Source organism: Aegilops tauschii, chromosome 2 (genome assembly GCF_002575655.3).
Source record: "Aegilops tauschii subsp. strangulata cultivar AL8/78 chromosome 2, Aet v6.0, whole genome shotgun sequence".
NCBI classification, from domain to species: domain Eukaryota; kingdom Viridiplantae; phylum Streptophyta; class Magnoliopsida; order Poales; family Poaceae; genus Aegilops; species Aegilops tauschii.
Window position 1 is genome coordinate 640,663,111 of NC_053036.3, and position 25,061 is coordinate 640,688,171.

The window sequence follows — 25,061 nt, forward strand, 5'->3', positions numbered from 1 at the left end:
GAACTTTTGAACACTGAACTTTAGACTTTTTGAGGACCTGGTCGACATGGTCACGACATTATTTACAAGGAGCATCTCTAGCAGATGTGCTAAATCACCTCCACCACAAAACCGACTTACGATTCGCCCTAAATTGATTTTGCAGGCAGTTTATTCCCGACATGGAACAAAAACCGTATCTGATACGGCAAATTTAAAAACTTCAACTAAAACAAGTTCCCGCTGCATAGTAGATAGTCCGGACCTCGCCGGAGTTCATTACAAACAAACTAAACTTACATTTAAACTAGAAACTATATGAAGGGCCGGTGGTGGCTCATGACTTCAAGCCGAGGTAGAACTCGCAGGTGGAGCGGTATATGGTGTAGGCGAGCTCGTATTTGCGTGTGCCGCCCTCTTCGCCGGTGTCCAGCGCCTCCTTCATAGCAAAGTGCGCGACCTCCGTCTTGCGGAGAGCCTTCCTCGACTGCCACAACGCCTTGTGGAGTTCCCGCTGCTGCAAGAGAGGGCGCTGCGGTTGCGCATCTGCGCCAAGCGTCGCGCCTCCACGGCAGGCTGGCTGGAGCTGCCGGCCACGCTTGCGCGGCGGCCGCCGCGTCTGCGACCTTCTCTCAACATGATATGCGCTCCGGAGGAGATTTCCGAATGAGCTCGCTGGAGGGGAAGAGGATTGGGCGGAGAGAGGCAAAATCGATCCGAGACGGAACCCTAATACGCCCCCTCCCCGTATATAGCGGCGGAAGCGGTGGTTTTGCGGGCCGCCTATATAATTTTTACAGGCCAGTGCAAATATACGGCATCTGTTCCGGCCCCGAAATGCTAAACAACACGCAAAATTATGGGCCGGCGGCACCAGAAAATAAAATCACAAGCTGATAAGCTTACAAAGGAGACGACTACACCCCCAAAGTATTGCAACAGTTGGAAATCGTAGTAATAGAAACCGAGAATTTTTGGCAACTATTCAGCCGAAGGTGATCCTGCTCCGAAAACGAAAAACTGTACAGGTTTACAAATAATGTACATCAACAATCTCTTTTTTTCTCCCTTTTTCAGTGGGAGGAACCAAGACAGACTTTTCGCTTCCACAAAAAAATTCCTGTCTACGGGGCTTGTTCACCCTTCAATGTATATGGCATCTCTTTCCTGGTCTCTGTTGTCGCTTTGTTCCATATTTACATACGGATGAGGGACGACGTAGTTTCGCGCACGCAAATCATAAGAAGTTCAAAGAACACTTGGCCGCCAAAGTTGACAGATGAACAACAGCTGCTTCTTCCATTCCAAATGATTTTGTTCAAGCGAGCACCTGGGCCACAAGCACAATAATGAGGACATTACTTAATAACATATCAAGTAATATTAGGGTGTCTCTTTTTAGTATCCGCTGTTCATAGAATATCTTCAGCAAACAAACTCAAGACAAAAGTATTCCTGGTTGCATATCATTGTTTCAACTTCCAAGTGATAACAATGATATTTGAAACGCTTCACCAGCTAATGACATTTATAGTAAAAATAAATAAATAAGGTGTACCAATCTAAATTGGATTCTGTATTTGATTTGCATGATCCACAATGTATCAATACGAACTGCATATTGCACAAACATGTTCAGAAATCCTTGGGACAACCCAAACTATCAAAACTGACATACTAGTCATGACCCCATGTTTGATCCCCCGAACACTGAAATTAAGGGAAGTACTACAAATTTACAACAGTAACAAGATTTGGTAAAAGACAATACCTGGAATTATGTGCATTTCCTAGACAAGAAATCAGTTCATATTCATCGTCCGCTGCTGCTACTTGTCTCTTGGGCACAACCATCCTTGAGAGCATCTTGAGCTTCATTCTCCATGTCTAAAGAAAGCAAGGCTGCAGCTTGAAGGTAAAATGCTGTCGGCCATGTCGGAGATATTACTAGCGCTTGCATTGCATCACTGAGAGCCTGTTCTGCCATGTCATTCATCAGATAAGATAGGCAACGCCGAGCATATATGGTGGGGGAAACCATCGTACCGACTTCAATGAACTGCATGTCACAAATCAACAGCAATGAACAGAGTCAACATTGGTTCATAGCCCTTTTAGGAAAGTCAACGGATCTACAATAATTTCAGATCACTTCATAGCCCGCCCCGGAATTGATGTTACTATTAGTGCTTTTGAACTTTAGGAGAGCCAATGGAAATTGTGGAATGATACAGTTACATTTCAACATGAGACTCTTGCAACATGTCAGCTTGTATAAAAGAAGAAAAGAAATTGAGAAGTGAAAGCAACCTGGGAGTAACAGTCAATAGCAGTAGTAAAATCCTTTTGCCGAAATGCACTGTCACCCTTCTTCTTTGAGGTTAATGTATCTTGCATTTGATTGGTCCACATCTGAAATGAGAGCTGCAGCAAGGGGACAAAGATCATGTAACAGCAAAGCAATTTTAACAGTTTCAGTTAAACAAATTTTATTATAAGTACAAGAGTATATATACAGGCGTGTGTACATAGGGCTTAAGGAAAGGATTGTACAGAGGAAGAAAAAAGAAGACTACATTTACAAGATTAGGCAAGAGAATGTATCCAAAGCGAGGCTGGGAATCTTAGACTCCTCCCCAAATCTATGGCTGTTCTTAAAACATGCCTTACAAGAAAAAGGGGGTATTTTCGAAGGTTTTGACATTCCTCTTCTTCAAAATGTACAAATACAAAGATTATCCAAAATTATTTACAGGATACAATTCCAGTTCTGAAATAATGGTGGTGTCAGACTAGTTTTACGTTTTCATATGCTTCTTAACAAATGTTGCATAAGAAAGACATAGGCTAGGGACTCAGCTAGCATACACATGCAAAAAAGGGATCAGATTAGGGATAAGACAAATACATATAGAATATTATCTAGTTAGGCAAGAGGCCTGTTTATTTAGGAATATATGGTCATGGAAAGATGTCAAACACTATAACTTCTCGCTAAAAGATACCCCCTCTGTTCATCAATATACAATGTTTTAGAGTCTCTAAAACGTCTTATATTGATGAACAGAGGGAGTATGTGATATACTTCAATCCAATCAACCAAAATGCATTTCGCATGCCACCAGAAGAGGTCTTACACTAAAACTTCTCCCGAAAGATATGTGATATTATATTTTGGATCAAAATATAAAGTGCACACATAAAAGTATTGATGATTTTATTAGTTACCTCATTTGCTGTTCCCTCATCATCCTTGTACCCTGTCTTTTCTAGAATTTCATGTATTGCTGTCAGATCCTTTCTGGAACAAGCATCAGCAAGAGGAGAAAGAGGCAATGATTGGACAGATGATGCACCGGCTTGGGGCATATCCATCAGTTCGTAAGATGGAGTCTACAAAACAGATTGACACCACTGCAGTTATAACATTATATACTTTATGTCCAATGTTGATCGGGAGCCAGATAACTAATAAGTTGGCGTTCGCCATATCTACTTTTTCACACTAAATTTATGAGGTGCTACTGACTTTTTTTATCCATGATATGTATTATACTGTCAGGCTAAGAAAACTGCCAGAAAAGATTATAAAGCTGGGAGATGGAAATGCTTATTTGAAGACAAGGACTAAATAGCACAATACACATACCAAAACCCCTGGTGGCATTTTCGCACTAAACTTTAGAGGAAGATAACTTGAATTCATTTGTTCTAGACAGAGTAAGGAAAGTTCACCTCAACATCTTTCTGAAGAGGAGCCAATGCTTGAACCATAGATCTTACATTCGGCCGTTCTCGGGGTTCATAGTGCAGGCATCTTGAAGCTAATCGTACCAGTTCTGTTCCTTCCTCATTTGAAAATTGGCCCTCTAAACACGAGTCTGTAAGCATGCTAAAGTTCCGATCTCGAATCAGGTCAAGGGCCTGCAGATATTAACTAGCATCAGTTAGTCTGGTAAAATGAAGATATAAACAACTATTTGGTGCAAAGTCAAGTTCTAGCCATTGTTCTAGGAAATTATTATTTTTATCCTGTTACTAAAGTGTTGTTTTCCTATACTTAGTTTAAAGATCCCAGACAGTCAATCCATTTCTGGCATGCAAGTTCATGGAGATAAGGACTTGTATTTAAGTTCTTCACATTGTTCAGTGGAGATAGTGAGGGCAGGTCAATATCTTCATACAAGAAATAGTCTCACATTGCTTCACGCGCATGACATACTATAGCAGTAAATAAAACAATAAATGTATAATGGTGCCGAAGAAGCTCAAAGTATAATAAATGTATAATGATGCCAATTGCCAAGTAAAAGTAAGATAGAAAATGATGTGGAAGAACTAAAGCTCAAAGTTGTTACATGGCTCGGAGGAATATGCTTCCCACTAAGAACGTCCAGTAGCAAGGTGCCAAAGCTATATATGACACTTTCAGGTGTTATACGTCCTGCAAGTAAAAGAGTAAACAGGAAAGTGTCACGGTGATGTTAGAGGCGAACTGTGGTGTAAGAAATGACAATGTGTTATTTTTGGGAGCAGTCAAGTGTTTATACATAGTTAAATGAAACATTATATAATCTTCAAAAAAGTTAAAATGCTTGGTTGTGAAGCTAGCATTGAACCTAGGTTCTGTAAAAAGGGCAAACTGTCAATATCCTCTATCATGAAGGGGTGACTGCACACACTATCTCAACCATGAATTGCAACCTTGAGACCTATGCAGATCCTCTCCTCTTACAATTATCACAACATGTGAAGATCTCAAGGTACATTCATGGTACAGATCATATTGTAAGCCATGCCAGTTAAAATTAACAACTACTGAGTATATTTTACTTCACAGATCAAACCATTAGGGTGCAAAAAACATTCTGAGAATCTAATGTAGGGTGTTATGAAAACAGTGCTATACTATGACATAACGTAATAGTGTTAGGGAAGCTGAATCCACCCCACTGTACAATGCACATGCAGAAAAAAACTCAAGGTATAATCTCCAACTATACAACATTACAACTACTACCTCCGTCCAGGTTTATTAGGCCCGTGAGCAAATCAGCCGTGTCCGATTTTGTAAGGGCGCTGGTCGTACGCATTTGTTTCGCCTCAATCACCGGCGGTGCTTATGCGCTCGATTGGTCGAGCTTGGGTGTTTTAAACGGCATGCAAACACGAACTGCAGGCAATAAATGCGGCACTAGCATTGCATTGGCTGCATGCAAATATGAATCGTCGAGCCGACTGCATGCAAAACCGCTGGCCGATTTGATTGGCTGTTGCTAAGCATGCATTATTAGCATTAACTTTTTGCCTTGGTCTTTGAGTTTTGGCTAAGGGGCCCAATAAACCCGGACGGAGGGAGTACATCATTAGAACATAGCAACTTCGCGAGAAAGTTCAGTGCCAATGTGGTCTGACAAGAAAGATTCTACGAAGATCATCCAGGGACTGCTACGTAAAAGCAAGCTATAGGGTTTTAGCAACATAAAGAGGAACCGACCAGTTCTCATGTATTCGGGAGGAGTAAATGCCAGATTGGTACTGTAACTTTTGCCATCCCGGCTGTTCTTCATAAGGCCAAAGCATGAAAGTCTAGGGTTACAATCCTGCAGCATGTAAACAATGTATAAATCAACCAATGCAACAGCAAACACACATATAAACAAAGTTTACCAAGCTGGTAAAACAACTTGCATGATACTCACATCATCAAACAGAACTCTGTAGGCATTAAGATCATGGTAGAGAGCACGCCCCTTACTGGTGCAATATTCTAAAGCCTCAGCAAGATAGAGAACAACCCTTAATCTCATGGGCCATTTCATCGCTTGGGTTTCCCCTGTCAAATGCATACAATAATGGAGAAATATTACATCATTAATCAAGCAAGGCATTAAAGATAATGTGCAGATGGTCCCAGTCCACTTAAAGGTCCTAAATGATAGCTAGACTAGACATAATACAAGTGTGAGAATCTTCCAAGAAATGTTTGAGTTGCATAACCTAATGTGTCTAGAACAGATAATCTTATTACTCCTATGCATTATGTAACAATTACCAACAGTCATGAGGAACAATGTTTAGAAAATGAACAAACTGCACAATTTCTTGTCAAAATTCATTTGCAAAATTTAGACATGAACGGAGACCAATCATTAACAGATGCGACATCATGAACCTATGAGCACTTAAGCTTATAGGTTGAGAACAATAGATAACAATAAAAAAACTGCACTAAACATAATTACAACCAGGAAATGCAAGGCGACTCACAGTGGAAAAGGTGTTTTGCTAGTGTGTCATTAGGCATGTACTCTGCAACAAGCAATCTCTCGTCACCTTCGCAGCAACAGCCAAGCAGATTTGCTAACCTTTTGCTCCGGAGCTGACCAACTGATTTAGCTTCTTCCTGAAGCATAATTATTTCCCCAAAAGATATTGGCAAATCTTAGAAAATTACTGGAACTGTATGGGTCAAGCAAAAAATGTATCAACAAAAGGAATTTTGTTTTGACTTTTGACACACAAAATGCCATCCACTGTCCTGCTACAGACAGAGCAAAAACTTCTACATATTACTAGCCATCTAAATAAAGATATCACCCTAAAAGCCAAAAAAAGAAGTGAGATAACTGATAGCAGAAGGGTCATATAAAGCACTGGACCAAGGAGTAGACCTAGTACAGTAAGAAAATACACAACCTTGTCAAATAGATTAGAATTTTTGACGGAAATTATGATAGCAACGCAATAGAGATTGTAAAAATGCTGAATCGTTGATTTGCCAAGAGCATTAGTAGAACACAATGATGGGAGTATGGGACAAGTAGTGGCTGGTAATGATTGATTGCTGTCTCACACTGGTTGAACATTGGAATCTAATAATCGTACAAAAAGAAAAATATGTTGGCCAGACAGTTGGTAGATGCCACCCTTTCATCTGCCAGCCATCATAAGAATCCATCCAAAAGCAAAACAAGTAAATTAGCAAGCGTGCATATCATCGCAGGTCAGGAGCAGGTAGAAATCAACAACCTCCATGATAAGAGACATCATTCTCAAATTGGAAGCGGCACAATAACTAACCAGCAACGAACTAGTGGCATCAAGGCATTAGCAACACCCACCAGACGCACATTGTTACTAGAGAGGATAAGCGAAGGCGACAGGAGGCATATACCAGGAACTGGCGCGGGTCGGGCCAGGCGGAGCGATTGAAGCGCTTGACGGCGATGCGGCGCTGGGCGTCGAGCTTCCCCTTGTAGACGACGTTGGGCGCCTTCTCGCCATGCTCGGACACGATGTTCTCCACGGCGAAGCCGGCCGTGGCCAGGCGCAGCTGCTCGAAGGTGTACTCCTGGAACGCCGGCAGCTCGTACGCCTCCCCCTGCTCGTCCTCCTCTGCGCATCAAAAGCCGCCCCGGTCAGTCAGATTACTGCAATCCCCACCCATCTGGCAAGCCCGCCCAATCCGCAGACCTAATAACAAATCAGAGGCGAATAATAACCCTTCGGCTCAACCGCCCCAAATGCGGCGGGGATGGGTGCGGCGCACGCGCGATCGGAGAACCGCCCCCGCCGGCAATCTCGGGGGCAAGCGGAGCGAAAATCGCGGAAGCCGACAGGCTCCGGAAAAGGGGAAGGCGGCCGCCCGAAATAGCGAGCGGAAAATACCGGAGCAGCGGGAGGAGAGCTAGTAGCAAGCGAGCATGGAGCATTGCGAGCGGCAGTAGGCACGCACCGGAGCCGGGGTCGTCGAGGCGGGTGCTGCCGTGGAGCTGGCCGCGGAGGCAGCAGCAGGAGGTGGCCTTGGACACCCGCGCGCCCATTCCGATCGCCGCCGAACCTGCAAGCAGAGCAGCGAGCAGCCTGAGAACCGGGGAGGTCGTCGGCGGCGGGACCCGCGCGCACGCGGATCTGAGCGCGGAAGCGAGCCAAGGCCGAGCGGGCCGCAGGCAGCAGCATAGCAGACGAGGCCGGAGCTTACCTCGCCTGAGAAAGCAAGCGCGGAACCGGAGCGAATCGAAGCGGCGCGGCGGAGGCGGAGGCGGGGGAGGGGACTGGGCTGGATTGGATTGGATCTCTCTCGGCTCTCGCTCGCTCCCTCTCGCCCCTCGCCTCTCTCTCGGCTCTCCTCTCCTCTCACCACCTTGCTGTGCTGGGGTGGGGGTGGGGGGTGGGGGTGGTATTATTCGCTAATGCTGCAGTTTATTAATGGGTTTTTAGTACTAGTACTAGTTTTATACCGACATGCCTGTACTGCGTGCCGCTGGGATGTGGGCCCGGGGTCTAACCGCGCGGTAAAAAAATTAGTGTAACAAGTTGACATGGTACTTGCTCCACTACTGGGAGAGTAATTAAATTAATTACTGCTAACTACAGTAAATAAATGGCCGCCTAAATCGGCACGGCGAGGCCGCTGGTGACCACCGCCCTGGGAAGCCCCCACCCCACGCTGCTTTTCTTCCTATACTACTGCTAGCCAAAGAGGGTCTCTTCGATTCAACGAATATTCATGCTAAATTTTAAATTGCAATTTAAATGTTCAAGAGATATTTTTCTTCCCAGATGGACTTATTTATCCACTTCATCATTATTTGAAAGAAAGAAATAGAAATGATATTTCTTCATTTGAGTGAGACTCCATGGTGGTCCTCTCTTGGGTCATATTTCGTCGGAGCGTGATACTTCTAGTTCAAATATTTTAAATTCCTGTTTAGGTTGAATTCTCTACAGCGTGGGGGGACTTGCAACTCGTGCATGCGAATGTTCTCCTTTTGGTTTGATCTATGGTTTTATTCGAGCAGCATGACTCCAGCTCTCCAGCTCTAAGTAATATCGTCGGTTTCCATTTATATGGCCGTCAAATAAAAGAAAGAAGGCTTGATGTAATGAATTCGCCGGTCTCGTCACTGTATATGTCACTTTTCTTGGAAACATCGAGTACTGTGGCACCGAAGTATCCATTGCATACGCACCACCTCCGCATGCACATCTCACACGTGCCTATTGAAGATCAGAGTCTCGGAGCATTTAGGATGGACGTCATCAGAAACGTCTCGCTGGCTGCTATCGATGAAAACGCGCGTCGCCTCCTACCAAAAGAGCATTCCATGTAACGAGACCCACATGACATCAAACCTGGACTTTTGATCCCCTCATGAACCGGACCGGGGGTATATCCACCTTCCTAAGACGTCATCTAAGTAGACACCGGTTGAACCGAGTCGTTGGTGCTTGCTACAACCCGTGACACGGCGGACTGTCCCTGACTGTCTTTGTCTCTATCATGACCAGTTGGTAAAATGTGAATGAAAGTGATGAAGACTAGGGGTTCGACAATTTGGTTATCCTCGCTATATTCATTTTTCTTGTTGGGATTATCCTCACTATACAAAATGGAGAAAGCATTGACCTAGAACATCTTTATAAAAATTTACAGTGGAAGTATATCGTTTGCCAAAAACGATGCATGTGGTCTTCAGAATCATGTGGTTCACTTTCACTTTCCATCCCATCTTTATCCGAAGAATGCTCGCTCTTGGGTGCGTACGTGCGGCATGATGACAAGCTGAGATGAGATGGACCGATTCGCTGATGAAAGCTTCACTTTTCATTCGGTGATCGCCGAAAAAGAATCGGCGGGCGCACGCACGCACGCATGATTACGATTAAACTGGCTGCACGTACAGTACGTGCGTGCGTGCGTACAGCCTGGCCTGGCCTGCCCTGCGCGGTACAGCGTGGCAGGAGCAGGCACGGACGAGATACGGGAACCAGCTCCATCATCGTCCAGCTGTCAACTAATCATCTCGGACAGGGCAGCTCGCCTGCATGCTCGGACAGGGCAGGGCAGGGCCGCCGCGCACGGCTGATCTGGCGGCCGTGCCAAGTGGCCGTCCGGTGGATGGGCCCACCGCCCGGTGGGAGGGACGGCGGTGGAGTGCAGTGCGCGAAAATATCTGTCCAGCGAGCGAAATGATGCTGTGCAGACTGCAGAGTATCTGTATTTTTGCGTGTGTTTACTTACGCACGAAGCCTGGTTAATTGGTTAGTTCGAAAATGGCAACTGGGAGAGGCCGGCCGGCCGGCCGGTCACATCAATCGTGCGTGCGTGCGCACCACTTTCATTTCTGCACGAGCGCACGAATTAAGGCCTTAATTAGCGCGTAAAGTACGCACAAAAGTACGATGCCAAATGATATTCTCCGGTCTCCGTGCACAGGAATCTCGTATGCACGCTCCTGAAAAAAGAAGTGCGCTCAAATTATAGGGCTTTTTTTGGCCGGGAAAATTATAGGCTTGGACTAGAGCAAATATATTTTTTGGATTTATTTTAAATTTTCGACCATGTTCGTTCAGTGGAATGAGACATTTCCCTGAGGCGTCTATCGGTGACTTCGTCAATCTTGATATATTGTGCCGGCTCGGTATCTTGTAGTAGAAGCTTATAGGGATAAAGTGTGTGTGGGTGCGTTCATAGGACTGACCGAGTATATCTTTTACTATACCATGATTAAAGTAAAGTTTGTGATCATACTAATGTTAGGCAAAAAAAAATATTGGTTTTGAATTACGAAAATGTTGCACTTGCGCCGTTTTTTTTCTTTTTCAACAAAAAGATGGAAAACTAATAATCGACCTAGCAGAGATTAGTGGATCGAGCTGGAACGATGGGCCGATAGCTGGATCCTTGAGCTGGAGGGATATGCTACATATCTGTCAGTACTCTGAACGTAGCACATAACCGAACCAGCCCTGTCAAATCAAATCAACAACCATATAGTAGTATAATTAATTAAACTGCTCCATTTGGGATCGATCGATAGATACTGAAACGCCTGTCTTCTCTTCTCAGCCGGTCTGGATCGGCCGACCCCCTGAATTAATTAGCTGGATTAATTAGTTAGCGGACGACGCTAGCCATAGCTAGCTAGCTGCGTAATGATATTCTACTCTGATTGATTAGCTCAGGGAGTTAACCGGTTGACCTTTGCTGCACTGACGTGACGCGTGTTCCTTGACCCTTCTGCCCGTTTTCACCCACGCTTCCACACCTGACATCGACGTTGGTTTCTCCCTTCACGTCAGGTTTCAACTCGGAATAATCTAACCACCCACTCCCTTATCAATTTTCCATGAATACAATTAATTAGCTAGCTCGAAGCCACGTTAACTCTGAGTATGTTTTTTAGGAAAACCATCGTGGTTAACTTTACTAAAACCATGAGTACGGATTAGCTAGACTGATGATGGTGAGAGTATCTATCTTGCTACGCCCTAAAACTAGCACAAAAAGTGGGCACATAATTTTCTTTAGAGTACTTCTTTTAGATGTCTTTAGAATACTTAATTTACTCTCGGTGCAAAGCTTAAACATGCCGGTAGTAAACCTGAGCATGGGCAGCCCGGCCCGAACCTGGTCTGAAACAACCGAACCGGGCTCGGGCTTCATTTTGCATCCTGAAGTAATATCCGGGTTGGGCTTGGGCTTCAGTTTACAGCCGAAATTAGGTCGGCCCGGACCGTCAATGCCTAAAACTTGTACGCTGTTTCCGCGTCTGTGGGCGGTGGCCTGTAGCGAAAACAAATACAAGTGTGGCCCAGCCCAGCAACTCACCCCCCCCCCCCTTCCTCCAAGCAATTACCAAACCCTAGTTGTCGCTTGTCTTTCCCTCCCGTGGCCTCACACATTTTATGAGGTCCTTGTTTGATAGCAAGGTTGTGACGACCCGTGTCATTATTATTATAGATAATGACACTAGTCCTTGGATTATTTCTTGACAAAATCTTGTTTTGTCAAATAATAATCCATGTCAGAGATTTGCAACAGGGAATAGCTAGAGATAGTCATTTATATTACAGTACCATGCCACGCAGGGCTAAAAGTCTTAGGTAAGCTTCTCACATGTTCACCAAATTATTACATCTCCTAACACCGGAGCTTCAACTAGTAGTACTACACAGATGGTGATAAAATGGTTCTTGGATTACATAGCTAGGTCATCAATTATTCATCCCAACCCCCATATGTAGCATCCATATCGCACATAGCACTAGATGGATCCACATCTAGGTCCCCTGTGTAGTTGTAGCCATCACCATTGCTCTCCTCACTTGGTCCAGTAGGATTCTCATACAAGCTTTGCTCTAAGAAAAAGATGATTAATAGCAAGAGTGAGTACAAAGTACTCAGCAAGCTCAAATAGCAGAATGCAACACTCACGATAGCTCAATATAGATCAACAAGTCCTACCTCAACTCACACCTTTCAAAAATAAATATTTGTTGCAGAAGTTCATTTCAATTTATAAAAGCTATCAAACACTCGTATTGCGAGATAGACCACCAATAGGTCCCCGTAGTCCCCAATCCAAGAGACTGGCATGAATTCATGTTTTTCTTTAACTCTGCAGAGTTTGTATCACTTTACCCATAGAGCTCGAAACCATAATTGCAATCTGCATTTCCTTAGATGCGAGACATGGTTCAGAACCTAAGCTTTTCCCATTTGTATATTATATCTCCACCCGGCTAGTGGTCACTAGCCGTTGTGTCAGGTTTCGGAACCCGCACTCCACCAACGCTTAATATATAGCGCTTGCTAATGCACCCATCCGGCATTAGCGTGGGAACTCATCGCCCATCCTACTACTACTTACCCATGTGGAGTATAATAACTTGATGGTATTGGGCTCAACTCGTCTTAGACGAGACCATGGTTGATACGGTTGTAGTGCGACGCATAAAATGAGTGAAAGTTATTTAATCTTAATATACTAGCCATATGTAGAGGGCCCCACCTTCCCGTATGTCCATCCAGGGCACCCTCTACCCACCGAATAATTATAAAAATAAATAAATCAATGGATTAGCTGCTCCATCAGCTAACCCAACTATTTGTCAACAGTCACTCCACACAATTTATTACCCAAAACATTTTATGCAAGTTGATGATAAGATGCAGCAGAGAATAGTGTTTTTCAAAAGTAGCTCTACTCAGCATGATCAATGAGAGCTTGCCTGAGTTCTCGTACTCAGACCCGGACTCAGTTTGCTTCTGTAGCGCCTCCTTCTCCTGACTGTACTCGCTTCCTGCAGTTCGGCAAATATATATTTCGAGACTAAGTCGAGTGAATACTAAGGAAATAAAAATATACGCCGGTGCAGTGTGGTCATCCTACAGTCGAATATTCTCTTTTTTTTCTAATGTCTTTTTACTAAGCTTGCATTAGTACGTGTACCAGGTCCAGGTGTGCACCTGGGTATGTTACTAAGCTAATTTATCCTCCACGTGCCCTCTCCCTTTCTCTAAACTAAACCTATCTCTCTCTTCCCTGTACTAGTTCTGTACTAGTAGTTATCAACCGAACAGAGCACCCACTAGTACTATTAGTCCAGGAAGAACACAAGTAATAGTACAGACTGATGCTCCTCTGCTCCTTCCCCAGATCGGCGCCGCCGCCAGCGACGGGAAAGATGCCGCTGCTAGATCCTCCACACTCTCTCTCCCCTGATGTGATTCCCCATATTATCCCCATGAATTTCAGCCTCAACTCTCTAATCCCCCTCTGTGTGTGTGTGTTCTTTTTGGCTTGCAGGTCAAACCCTATTGGGGATGTGATTTCCCTGCTCCGGATTGAAGTGGTCGGTGTTGGGCGTCGCCGTAATGCTGGATGGTGCAGGTTAGAGCTCCAGTGCGTGGCCATGGAGCAGATCGAACATATGTGCAGGTTAGTGATGCCTTGTTCCCTTCCCAATTTTTTTATTTTTTTTTATTTTTACGTTCAAGTTCTCAGATTTAGTAAATTAAATTGGCTCACATGTGTGTGTTGAACAAGTTCATCACTCCCTGTTCAAGATTATGGTGTGCTGATACTGTACAATAACCTGATCCCTTTTATTTGAGTTATTTGAGGCTGTATCCCCTTTCTTCCTCATACTTTTATTTCCTAAACTGAGATGTGATGCTACTGTGATGGCTTATCTTTTATGTGCATCTGTGAAAATCCATTGAGGAATATTGTGTGTAAATCTGGGTTAGGCCTCTTTGTGTATGTGAGTACTAAGAACTGGCAGAAGAGGAAGAACTCACCTTTCTTCTTCTGTTCTCTCTGTTGGCCCTACTCTTGCTGCTCCTACGCTCCAGACCCCAGTCCAGTAGGCTAGCTTCTTGCTCTAGCCTGTCCCCTTCAGTCTACTGATGATTTCTCATGTCACCATCTTCACTTATTGTTCTTGGATCTTTGTTGGTTTTGGACAGGGGAATGCTAGTGTTGCTGGGAAGAAGAGGGCTTGGTCTGGCTATTTTGGGTAGAGCTGAGACGAGTGAAACTTGGCAGTTGCTTACTCTGCTCTCCTTGCCATCTAATATCTGATATCCACCTCCCTTGGCTGGTATGGCTGCCCATCCTCTTCTCCATTGTTCTCACAGGTGCTAGCTTCTAATTGGCTGAAGGTTGAAGCCCATACATAGACTATACTGTTGACCAATTGACTATTAATATGGTGCACGTGAGGGTGGTGGTCCATGTGTCTTGCTGTACTGGTTGACCCAGAGATATTTTGTGTTGGTCCAACTGTATAGCTTAGCATAGCATGGTCTCCCTAAAATTTTTTCCAAAGATTTGTAATACACTTTTACAGCTATACTGTCTGAGGTTTATGAATATAAATATATATAATTGAGTGGTTATGATGCTTGTTGAAGAAATCTGATATGTATTTGCTTAATGGATTCTACTTAATTATCTAGTTAAGAGTGGAATTACTATGTGAAAAAAATACGGGTCGTTACATCCTACCCTCCTTAGAAAAAGATTTCGTCCTCGAAATCGAAAACTTACTTAAAAAGGTTGGGGTAGGTTACTCGCAGGTCTTCCTCCTTCTCCCACGTCGCCTCACGAACTGAGTGGTTCTTCCATTGCACTTTGCAGAACCGAATGGTCCTTGTCCTGAGCTTGCGGTCTTCAACTTCTAAGATCTTCAATGGTCGTTCTTCATACGTCAGGTCTGGTTGTAATTCAATCTCCAAGTCTGATACTTGTGGTGGTGGCTTGTTGCATTTCTTAAGTTGAGATATGTGGAAGACATTGTGAATTCTTGATAAACGTTTCGGTAACTCCAACTTATAAGCAGATGCTCCCTTCTCCTCCAAAATTTTAAATGGCCCAACATATCTAGGACTCAACTTTCCTTTGATTCCAAAGCGTCGAACCCCTCTCATAGGTGATACCTTTAGATAAACCAAGTCTCCTACTGCCAATTTCATAACCCTCCTATTCCGGTCAGCATAGCTCTTCTGCCTATTTTGTGCAATCTGTAGTCGTTCTTTGATTAGTTGGATCTTCTCATCATTCTCTCTCACTATGTCAGGACCAAGTAATGGTCTCTCTCCAACTTCATACCAGCATATAGGTGATCTGCATTTCCTCCCATACAATGCCTCATATGGAGCCATTTGTATGCTGGATTGATAACTGTTATTGTAGGCAAATTCTGCTAAGTGTAGATGCTTATCCCATGATTCTCCAAAGTTCATTACACATGCTCTCAACATATCCTCAAGGATCTGATTTACCCGCTCTGTCTGGCCATCGGTTTGGGGATGATAAGCTGTGCTAAAGTGTAGCTCAGTTCCAAGAGACTTCTGTAGGCTCTTCCAAAAGCTTGATGTAAACACGGAACCTCGGTCAGATGTTATGGTCTTTGGCACACCATGGAGGGTAACTATCCTCTCTAAGTACAGTTCAGCCAACTTATCAAAGGAATATTTCTGGTTTGTGGCAATGAAGTGTGCTGACTTAGTGAGTCGGTCGACCACAACCCATATAGCATCCTTCTTTTTTGGTGTCATAGGCAAACCAGTAATAAAATCCATACATAGATCTTCCCATTTCCAATCTGGTGTCTCTAGTGGCTTTAATAACCCGGCAGGCCTTTGATGTTCTGCTTTTACCCTCTGACAAGTGTCGCACTTGCTGACATATTCTGCGATTTCCCTTTTCATACCAGGCCACCAAAAATTTCCCTTCACATCCTTATACATCTTCGTGCTCCCAGGATGGATAGTGTACAAAGTGTCATGAGCTTCATGCAAAATAATTTCCTTGATCTGTAGGTCATCTGGCACACAGATCCTACTATGGTTCCAAAGAACTCCTTCCTGGTCCAACTTGAATTGTGATGGCTGTCCCGCTTGAATTCTTCTCGTTTCCTCCTTGATGAATGCATCCATTGCTTGCTTTTCCTTAATCTGATCTAGCAATGTGGGGTGAAATGTCATGGCTGCTATATTAGCACTAGATGTGGCCTCTCTCAGCTCTATTCCCATCTTTGCAAGATCCTGCAGTAGCTCTTTGCCATACCCTTCAATGGATATGTGGTTGCATTGCTTCTTTCTACTAAGTGCATCTGCCACTACATTTGCCTTACCAGGGTGGTAGTTAATTGTCAGATCATAATCCTTGATTAGTTCCAGCCACCTCCTCTGCCTCATGTTCAACTCTTTTTGTGTAAATATGTATTTGAGACTCTTGTGGTCGCTGTACAGTGTGCACTTAGAACCATATAGGTAGTGCCTCCATATTTTCAGTGCAAACACAACAGCTCCCAACTCCAAGTCATGGGTAGGGTAATTTACTTCATGTGTCTTTAATTGCCTAGAAGCATAGGCTATCACTCTATCATTTTGCATCAGAACACATCCTAGTCCAGATTTTGAAGCATCACAATACACCACATAATCTTGTCCACTTTCAGGTAATGCCAACACTGGTGCGGTAGTTAACCTTTTCTTTAGTTCCTGAAAACTTCTCTCACACTCTTCAGTCCAAATAAACTTAGCTTCTTTCCTAAGCAATTTGGTGATTGGTGCTGTAATCTGCGAAAACCCTTTTATAAATCTGCGGTAGTACCCTGCAAAGCCCAAGAAACTCCTTATCTCACTTGGATTGGTCGGACGAGCCCAAGACACAACTGTCTCAATTTTTGATGGGTCAACCTCAACTCCTCTTCCTGAAATTACGTGCCCCAAGAAAGCTACTTGGTCCAGCCAAAACTCACACTTACTAAATTTTGCATACAACTGATTCTCTCTTAAGATTTGAAGTGCTATCCTCAAGTGTTCAGCATGCTCTTCCTTGCTTCTTGAATATATTAATATGTCATCAATAAAGACCACTACAAACTTGTCCAGATATTGCATGAAAATTTTGTTCATCAAGTTCATGAACATAGCTGGGGCATTAGTTAGACCGAATGGAACCACAGTGTACTCATGGTGTCCATACCGAGACACAAATGCCGTCTTCTCAATGTCCTCTTCCTTCACTTTCATTTGATGATATCCAGATCTCAAGTCAATTTTTGAGAAGACACATGCACCCTTGAGTTGATCAAATAAATCATTTATTCTCGGTAATGGATACTTATTCTTTACAGTTACCTTGTTAAGGTCTCGAAAATCTGTGCATAGCCTCAACCCTCCATCCTTTTTCTCTGCAAATAATACCGGTGCTCCCCATGGTGACATGCTTTCCCTAATGAATCCTTTTTCCTTCAGCTCATCCAATTGTTTCTTTAGCTCCACTAACTCCGGCTGTGACATTTTGTAGGGTCTTTTGGAGATAGGTGATGCCCCAGGCATTAAAACAATGCTGAACTCTAACTCCCTATCAGGCGGCATACCCGGCAGTTCATCCGGAAATACATCAGGAAACTCACAAACTACAGGTATATCCTTTATTTCTTTCTTTTGTCCACTTGCTACCATTACTAAGGGATTGTTGGGTCTGGTTCTACTTCCAAAATATATCAGCCTAGAGCCATCAGACTTCCTTATGGATACACTTTTAAGTTCACAATCTACTTTCACTCCATTAGCAGCTAACCAATCCATCCCAAGGATTATTTCTAACCCTGACATCTCTATAACATGCAGGTCTGCTGAAAATTTGGTGTTGTGGATTATTATTGGTTGATTTCTGTGCATTGCCTCTACTGTAATCTTCCCTCCAGGTGAGTTAACTCCTAAAGCTTTTTCCAACGGTGTGCATGTTAATCCATTCTTATTCACGAAATCTTGAGAAATAAATGAGTGTGTGGCACCGGTATCAAAAAGTACTGTACCAACTGAAGGAGGAATGAGTAGTTTACCGATGACAACATCTGTAGCTTCTCCTAGTTGCTCTGCAGCCACATAATTCAGCCTTGGTTGTCCTCCTACTTGTCCTCCACGCCCAGCTCCTCTTGCTGCATAGTTCATAGGTCCGCCTTGTCCTCGCCCAGCTGGTGGACGATGCACTTGAGTCTGATGTATAGGTGGCCTTGTAGGATTCGCGGGAGGAGAGGTGCAATTGAGCTTGTGGTGTCCTGGCCTCCCACAATTGAAGCAAAGTCCTGTACCCGTCATACAATCTCGAGTAGCATGACCTTTTCCACACTTCCCACATTTAGGAACAAAGGTTGGCTGAGTAGGAAATCTAGGCCGTGGTGGTGGCATATGAGGACGCACTGGTACAGGCATCATAGGACGTGGGTGATGCATCATGGGGCGTGGATCTACCCTTGCCTTCTTCCTTCTTTCTTCACTTAGGTTGGCATGCTCATTCTCAAGTATGAAGGCCCTGTTGACAAGGTCTTGAAACTGGGTGATCCCGTGAATCGAGAGGTGCATTTTCAGGAATGGATGCAGCCCTTCCATAAACTTTTCCACCTTCTTGGCTTCTGTATTCACATCATCCGGGGCATATCTTGCCAAATCATTAAACTGGTTTAGGTAGTCATTTATCCTCTTGCTACCTTGAGTCAGATTGCGAAACTCCCTCTTTTTGATATCCATCTTTCCCTTTGGAATATGGGTCTGACGGAAATTCTCCTTGAACTCCTCCCAAGTGATAGGCTGATTATTTGCTCGGCTAAGGCTGAAATTCCTCCACCAAGCTGCTGCTGGTCCGGTTAGCTGGTGCGATGCATATCTCACCTTCTCTTCATCTGAGCACCCCACGGTTTCCAGATTGTGTTCTACTTCTAACAGCCAGTCATCTGCCTCTAGTGGATCCACCGCCTTGGAGAATGTGGGTGGCTGAGTTTTCAGAAATTCTCCCAAGCTTACTCCTGCACCGGGTAGGTTTGCTCCTCCAGGAACTAGTCTTGTCAGTATCGCTTCGAGGAAGCGGTTCTGGTTCTCTTGGGACTCCCTTCGAGAATTCTCCATGAACTTAAGGACATCTCCCAAATTGCCTTCTCCACCCATAAGTCCAGAAGTTCCAGCATTGCCCACTTCTGGATTGCTTGGAAGTTGCGCCGCTCCAGGTAGGGCACTTTGATTTTCTGAAACTGGTGTACCCCCATGCTGATCATGGGCGCTTGATCCCAAACGAAAGACAAGGTCTTGCTTAGTCAAACCATTGTTATTCATCCTGCATTTTCTTCTTCTAGTTAGTTGGTTACTTCTTTGCATGATTATTGATTCCAATCAGCAAGCACAAGTGCAAGTGATACCAATAAATAGCATGCTGTCCTTAAATTCGCAGTAACCCAACATGAAGTGCAATCATGGTGGCAAATGCCTCTTACTAACCAGAATGATACCACTCTGATTACTCACTCAAGCACACAATAGTAAGGTACTATGAGCCTCCTAATGCACACAAGTTATATACTACAGAACGAGCACTTATATTACAACCAGTATATAAGTCTTAGTTAAGGGCATAACTGCATTACAACTACAACACACTCCACATAGGGTTCAGATCTTACTAGTACATAGGGGACAAACTCTGCCTTGCCACATATCTTACATAAACACACATATTCAGGCTGCCACTACACTAACTACTGCTGATCCCAAAAGACTAGTCTATGGCCAAGGCGTCCCACGCCTAAGAGTCTGGCAGATTGGAACTTGATTAGACGATGCTGCTGCCACCGCCATTGTTGCTACCGCTGCCACTTCCATTGCTTCCTCCGCTGCCACTCGTGCCAAGCCCAAGTACCCTTGCATAGGTAGCAGCCTCCCTGTACTCCCTCAAGCTGACACTCATGTGTGGGTGGATAAAGTCAGGTTGGTGTGGTCGTGGGATAGGGAAGTGGGGTAGCTGCTGCTGCTCTATATCTGGCTGTAGGGCTGGTTCTGGTTCATCTATATGCTCAGGTAGTGGCTGGGGTGGTGTAGGTGGTACGTTTGGTGGGGGTGGAACTAGTGGCTCATTTGGGTTCTCTACTCCCTCAACTTCTTCCGGTTCCTCTGGTTCTACTTCCTCTGGATCCTCCTCTTCTTCCTCTTGAACATCACCTGGTACTACTATAGGATTCAGAGGACCTCCAGGCATAGCATTTAGTGCTCCCTGAAGCATAATCCTATCATGTTCGCTCATCTGATAGCATTGATACCAGAATTGGGTTGCTTCCTGGTGTCTAATAAGCTCCTCCTTCATTGTATGATACATCATCGTATCAGCAATCATTGTCATACTAGAAGTGGTGCTAACTGTTGAACCGGCAGGTGTAGGCTGAGCTGATGAAGACCCAACACCCAGGCTTGCTCCTCTAGGTCCTTGCTGATGGTTCTGCCCAAAACTCCCAGAATTAAGTGCTGGCAAGTCACGGTATCCGGTGGTGCGTAGTTTCTCTCCAAAGCATGCTCGCAGTCCAAGCATAGCTTCCTTGGCAACCTCCTGCATGGGTAGAGTGTCATCGGATGACCGCTGCATTGTGGAGAGCTCCACATAGAAGTCCATGTCTGATGGAACACCGCTGAGCACCACAACTACACGTCTGTAGGAGTGTGTTCCATCATCTGGCATCTCTTCAAAGAATTGAGGACATGGTGCCCCAAGCTCCTGCATCATTTGCCAAAGTAGTAGGACATGCTGGCCACGAACCCTTGATGGTGGAATTCTAATTCGAACCATCCTGCAACAGGCTTCTAATTAGCATAGTAGTCATCTAAAGTTACTGGACAGGATAATATGTTCTGGGACTAATTACTTGTGCAATATAGCAAGTATGGGTTCTAACTAAAGTATTCCTACCGTCTCTAACTATATGCGTGGCCCTCGAAACCATTGCTCTGATACCACCTGTGACGACCCGTGTCATTATTATTATAGATAATGACACTAGTCCTTGGATTATTTCTTGACAAAATCTTGTTTTGTCAAATAATAATCCATGTCAGAGATTTGCAACAGGGAATAGCTAGAGATAGTCATTTATATTACAGTACCATGCCACGCAGGGCTAAAAGTCTTAGGTAAGCTTCTCACATGTTCACCAAATTATTACATCTCCTAACACCGGAGCTTCAACTAGTAGTACTACACAGATGGTGATAAAATGGTTCTTGGATTACATAGCTAGGTCATCAATTATTCATCCCAACCCCCATATGTAGCATCCATATCGCACATAGCACTAGATGGATCCACATCTAGGTCCCCTGTGTAGTTGTAGCCATCACCATTGCTCTCCTCACTTGGTCCAGTAGGATTCTCATACAAGCTTTGCTCTAAGAAAAAGATGATTAATAGCAAGAGTGAGTACAAAGTACTCAGCAAGCTCAAATAGCAGAATGCAACACTCACGATAGCTCAATATAGATCAACAAGTCCTACCTCAACTCACACCTTTCAAAAATAAATATTTGTTGCAGAAGTTCATTTCAATTTATAAAAGCTATCAAACACTCGTATTGCGAGATAGACCACCAATAGGTCCCCGTAGTCCCCAATCCAAGAGACTGGCATGAATTCATGTTTTTCTTTAACTCTGCAGAGTTTGTATCACTTTACCCATAGAGCTCGAAACCATAATTGCAATCTGCATTTCCTTAGATGCGAGACATGGTTCAGAACCTAAGCTTTTCCCATTTGTATATTATATCTCCACCCGGCTAGTGGTCACTAGCCGTTGTGTCAGGTTTCGGAACCCGCACTCCACCAACGCTTAATATATAGCGCTTGCTAATGCACCCATCCGGCATTAGCGTGGGAACTCATCGCCCATCCTACTACTACTTACCCATGTGGAGTATAATAACTTGATGGTATTGGGCTCAACTCGTCTTAGACGAGACCATGGTTGATACGGTTGTAGTGCGACGCATAAAATGAGTGAAAGTTATTTAATCTTAATATACTAGCCATATGTAGAGGGCCCCACCTTCCCGTATGTCCATCCAGGGCACCCTCTACCCACCGAATAATTATAAAAATAAATAAATCAATGGATTAGCTGCTCCATCAGCTAACCCAACTATTTGTCAACAGTCACTCCACACAATTTATTACCCAAAACATTTTATGCAAGTTGATGATAAGATGCAGCAGAGAATAGTGTTTTTCAAAAGTAGCTCTACTCAGCATGATCAATGAGAGCTTGCCTGAGTTCTCGTACTCAGACCCGGACTCAGTTTGCTTCTGTAGCGCCTCCTTCTCCTGACTGTACTCGCTTCCTGCAGTTCGGCAAATATATATTTCGAGACTAAGTCGAGTGAATACTAAGGAAATAAAAATATACGCCGGTGCAGTGTGGTCATCCTACAGTCGAATATTCTCTTTTTTTCTAATGTCTTTTTACTAAGCTTGCATTAGTACGTGTACCAGGTCCAGGTGTGCACCTGGGTATGTTACTAAGCTAATTTATCCTCCACGTGCCCTCTCCCTTTCTCTAAACTAAACCTATCTCTCTCTTCCCTGTACTAGTTCTGTACTAGTAGTTATCAACCGAACAGAGCACCCACTAGTACTATTAGTCCAGGAAGAACACAAGTAATAGTACAGACTGATGCTCCTCTGCTCCTTCCCCAGATCGGCGCCGCCGCCAGCGACGGGAAAGATGCCGCTGCTAGATCCTCCACACTCTCTCTCCCCTGATGTGATTCCCCATATTATCCCCATGAATTTCAGCCTCAACTCTCTAATCCCCCTCTGTGTGTGTGTGTTCTTTTTGGCTTGCAGGTCAAACCCTATTGGGGATGTGATTTCCCTGCTCCGGATTGAAGTGGTCGGTGTTGGGCGTCGCCGTAATGCTGGATGGTGCAGGTTAGAGCTCCAGTGCGTGGCCATGGAGCAGATCGAACATATGTGCAGGTTAGTGATGCCTTGTTCCCTTCCCAATTTTTTTTTTTTTATTTTTACGTTCAAGTTCTCAGATTTAGTAAATTAAATTGGCTCACATGTGTGTGTTGAACAAGTTCATCACTCCCTGTTCAAGATTATGGTGTGCTGATACTGTACAATAACCTGATCCCTTTTATTTGAGTTATTTGAGGCTGTATCCCCTTTCTTCCTCATACTTTTATTTCCTAAACTGAGATGTGATGCTACTGTGATGGCTTATCTTTTATGTGCATCTGTGAAAATCCATTGAGGAATATTGTGTGTAAATCTGGGTTAGGCCTCTTTGTGTATGTGAGTACTAAGAACTGGCAGAAGAGGAAGAACTCACCTTTCTTCTTCTGTTCTCTCTGTTGGCCCTACTCTTGCTGCTCCTACGCTCCAGACCCCAGTCCAGTAGGCTAGCTTCTTGCTCTAGCCTGTCCCCTTCAGTCTACTGATGATTTCTCATGTCACCATCTTCACTTATTGTTCTTGGATCTTTGTTGGTTTTGGACAGGGGAATGCTAGTGTTGCTGGGAAGAAGAGGGCTTGGTCTGGCTATTTTGGGTAGAGCTGAGACGAGTGAAACTTGGCAGTTGCTTACTCTGCTCTCCTTGCCATCTAATATCTGATATCCACCTCCCTTGGCTGGTATGGCTGCCCATCCTCTTCTCCATTGTTCTCACAGGTGCTAGCTTCTAATTGGCTGAAGGTTGAAGCCCATACATAGACTATACTGTTGACCAATTGACTATTAATATGGTGCACGTGAGGGTGGTGGTCCATGTGTCTTGCTGTACTGGTTGACCCAGAGATATTTTGTGTTGGTCCAACTGTATAGCTTAGCATAGCATGGTCTCCCTAAATTTTTTTCCAAAGATTTGTAATACACTTTTACAGCTATACTGTCTGAGGTTTATGAATATAAATATATATAATTGAGTGGTTATGATGCTTGTTGAAGAAATCTGATATGTATTTGCTTAATGGATTCTACTTAATTATCTAGTTAAGAGTGGAATTACTATGTGAAAAAAATACGGGTCGTTACAAAGGTTAAGTTCAACTTTAAGAGTCAAATCTTCATTTATTTGTATTCAACTCCCGCAGTCACTTATTCATCTCTTGTTGGGCATGCTTATACATCGATGCTGCATTTTCATGATTTTGTTGCTAACATGATCTTCGAATATCTTATTTTTCAGAGAAATATGGGAACTATATCCTTCATAAGGCACGTAATTATACAAAAGAATAGTAAAGTTTTGCCGCATGTTTTAGCCTTGCTATGATGCTTTACATTCAACTATTTTTCCGCCTCCAAAATATTCCCCGCATAGTGGCTCCCAATGTATTATAGCAAATACCCTCTTCATATTCGAGGCATTGTAATTTTGAACACTATACTTAGTAAATTTACGCCATCTAAATTATGGTAGATATTTCAATCATTTTTCTGTTAAAATGAATGAGCATGACAACGCACAACTATTAAGATATTAGTTGGGTTGTACACTACAAAGATCCCTGACATTATATTTAGTGGTATTATAACATGCATGAACACACACACACACACACACATGTATATAAAATATAAAAAATATCATTTATGCAATGTCAAAAATTAACTCAAAGAGAACTTCTTTACAACATGTGGTTTAAATTTGGCGAAAGCAAATTTTGTGATGTACATCACAAATGTGTAAAAACAATGTAATAACTATGCCAGCACAATAATTATTAAGACTATAATCTTGTAATTAATTGAATTTTAAAAGTACAAAAGTTTGGTATAATCTTTTTAAATATAAAACAAATAATGTTATAACTAATGCCTACCATTGGCCATATTTTTTATTTCACCTCCATTTATTTTTTAATTTATGTGATTGATTTAACCACATGCTTTATGTATGGCATATGTAATTTGTAAATTTTCATTACAAGAGACGGGAATTAGACGCAATTGATTGATTT

At 43.5% G+C, this 25,061-nt stretch overlaps 2 protein-coding genes and 2 long non-coding RNA genes across 7 annotated transcripts; 1 reads left to right on the top strand and 3 right to left on the bottom strand.

The window, feature by feature from the left end:
* Positions 1 to 912: 912 nt before the first annotated feature.
* On the bottom strand, positions 913 to 8,189 carry LOC109737890 (probable serine/threonine-protein kinase BSK3). Its single transcript, XM_020297017.3, has 12 exons — positions 7,964 to 8,189; positions 7,718 to 7,822; positions 7,157 to 7,377; positions 6,250 to 6,385; positions 5,682 to 5,815; positions 5,477 to 5,582; positions 4,338 to 4,423; positions 3,715 to 3,903; positions 3,208 to 3,372; positions 2,290 to 2,403; positions 1,751 to 2,038; positions 913 to 1,309 (listed from the first exon to the last, which is right to left on the bottom strand). The coding sequence occupies exons 2-11, from the start codon at positions 7,803 to 7,805 to the stop codon at positions 1,793 to 1,795; spliced, it is 1,485 nt and encodes a 494-aa protein (XP_020152606.1). The 5' UTR covers positions 7,806 to 7,822; positions 7,964 to 8,189; the 3' UTR covers positions 913 to 1,309; positions 1,751 to 1,792.
* A 3,508-nt stretch (positions 8,190 to 11,697) lies between these two features.
* On the bottom strand, positions 11,698 to 14,359 carry LOC141041860 (uncharacterized). The gene is made up of 3 exons (XR_012203637.1): positions 14,072 to 14,359; positions 13,000 to 13,071; positions 11,698 to 12,126 (listed from the first exon to the last, which is right to left on the bottom strand). It is a non-coding gene; the product is annotated as an uncharacterized lncRNA (long non-coding RNA).
* On the top strand, positions 13,173 to 24,030 carry LOC123497193 (uncharacterized). Of its 4 annotated transcripts, none has more exons than XR_012203635.1 (8): positions 13,173 to 13,709; positions 14,240 to 14,373; positions 14,913 to 14,986; positions 17,419 to 17,502; positions 17,592 to 17,709; positions 17,918 to 17,994; positions 22,791 to 23,072; positions 23,599 to 24,030. It is a non-coding gene; the product is annotated as an uncharacterized lncRNA (long non-coding RNA). The 4 variants fall into 4 exon arrangements; XR_012203636.1 differs by having other exon boundaries at positions 13,174 to 13,709; positions 22,941 to 23,072; XR_006670855.2 differs by lacking the exon at positions 17,419 to 17,502 and having other exon boundaries at positions 13,176 to 13,709.
* Positions 19,434 to 23,718, bottom strand: LOC123497191 (uncharacterized). Its single transcript, XM_073509377.1, has 3 exons — positions 23,431 to 23,718; positions 22,364 to 22,435; positions 19,434 to 21,490 (listed from the first exon to the last, which is right to left on the bottom strand). The coding sequence occupies exon 3, from the start codon at positions 20,892 to 20,894 to the stop codon at positions 19,890 to 19,892; it is 1,005 nt and encodes a 334-aa protein (XP_073365478.1). The 5' UTR covers positions 20,895 to 21,490; positions 22,364 to 22,435; positions 23,431 to 23,718; the 3' UTR covers positions 19,434 to 19,889.
* Positions 24,031 to 25,061: the final 1,031 nt, after the last annotated feature.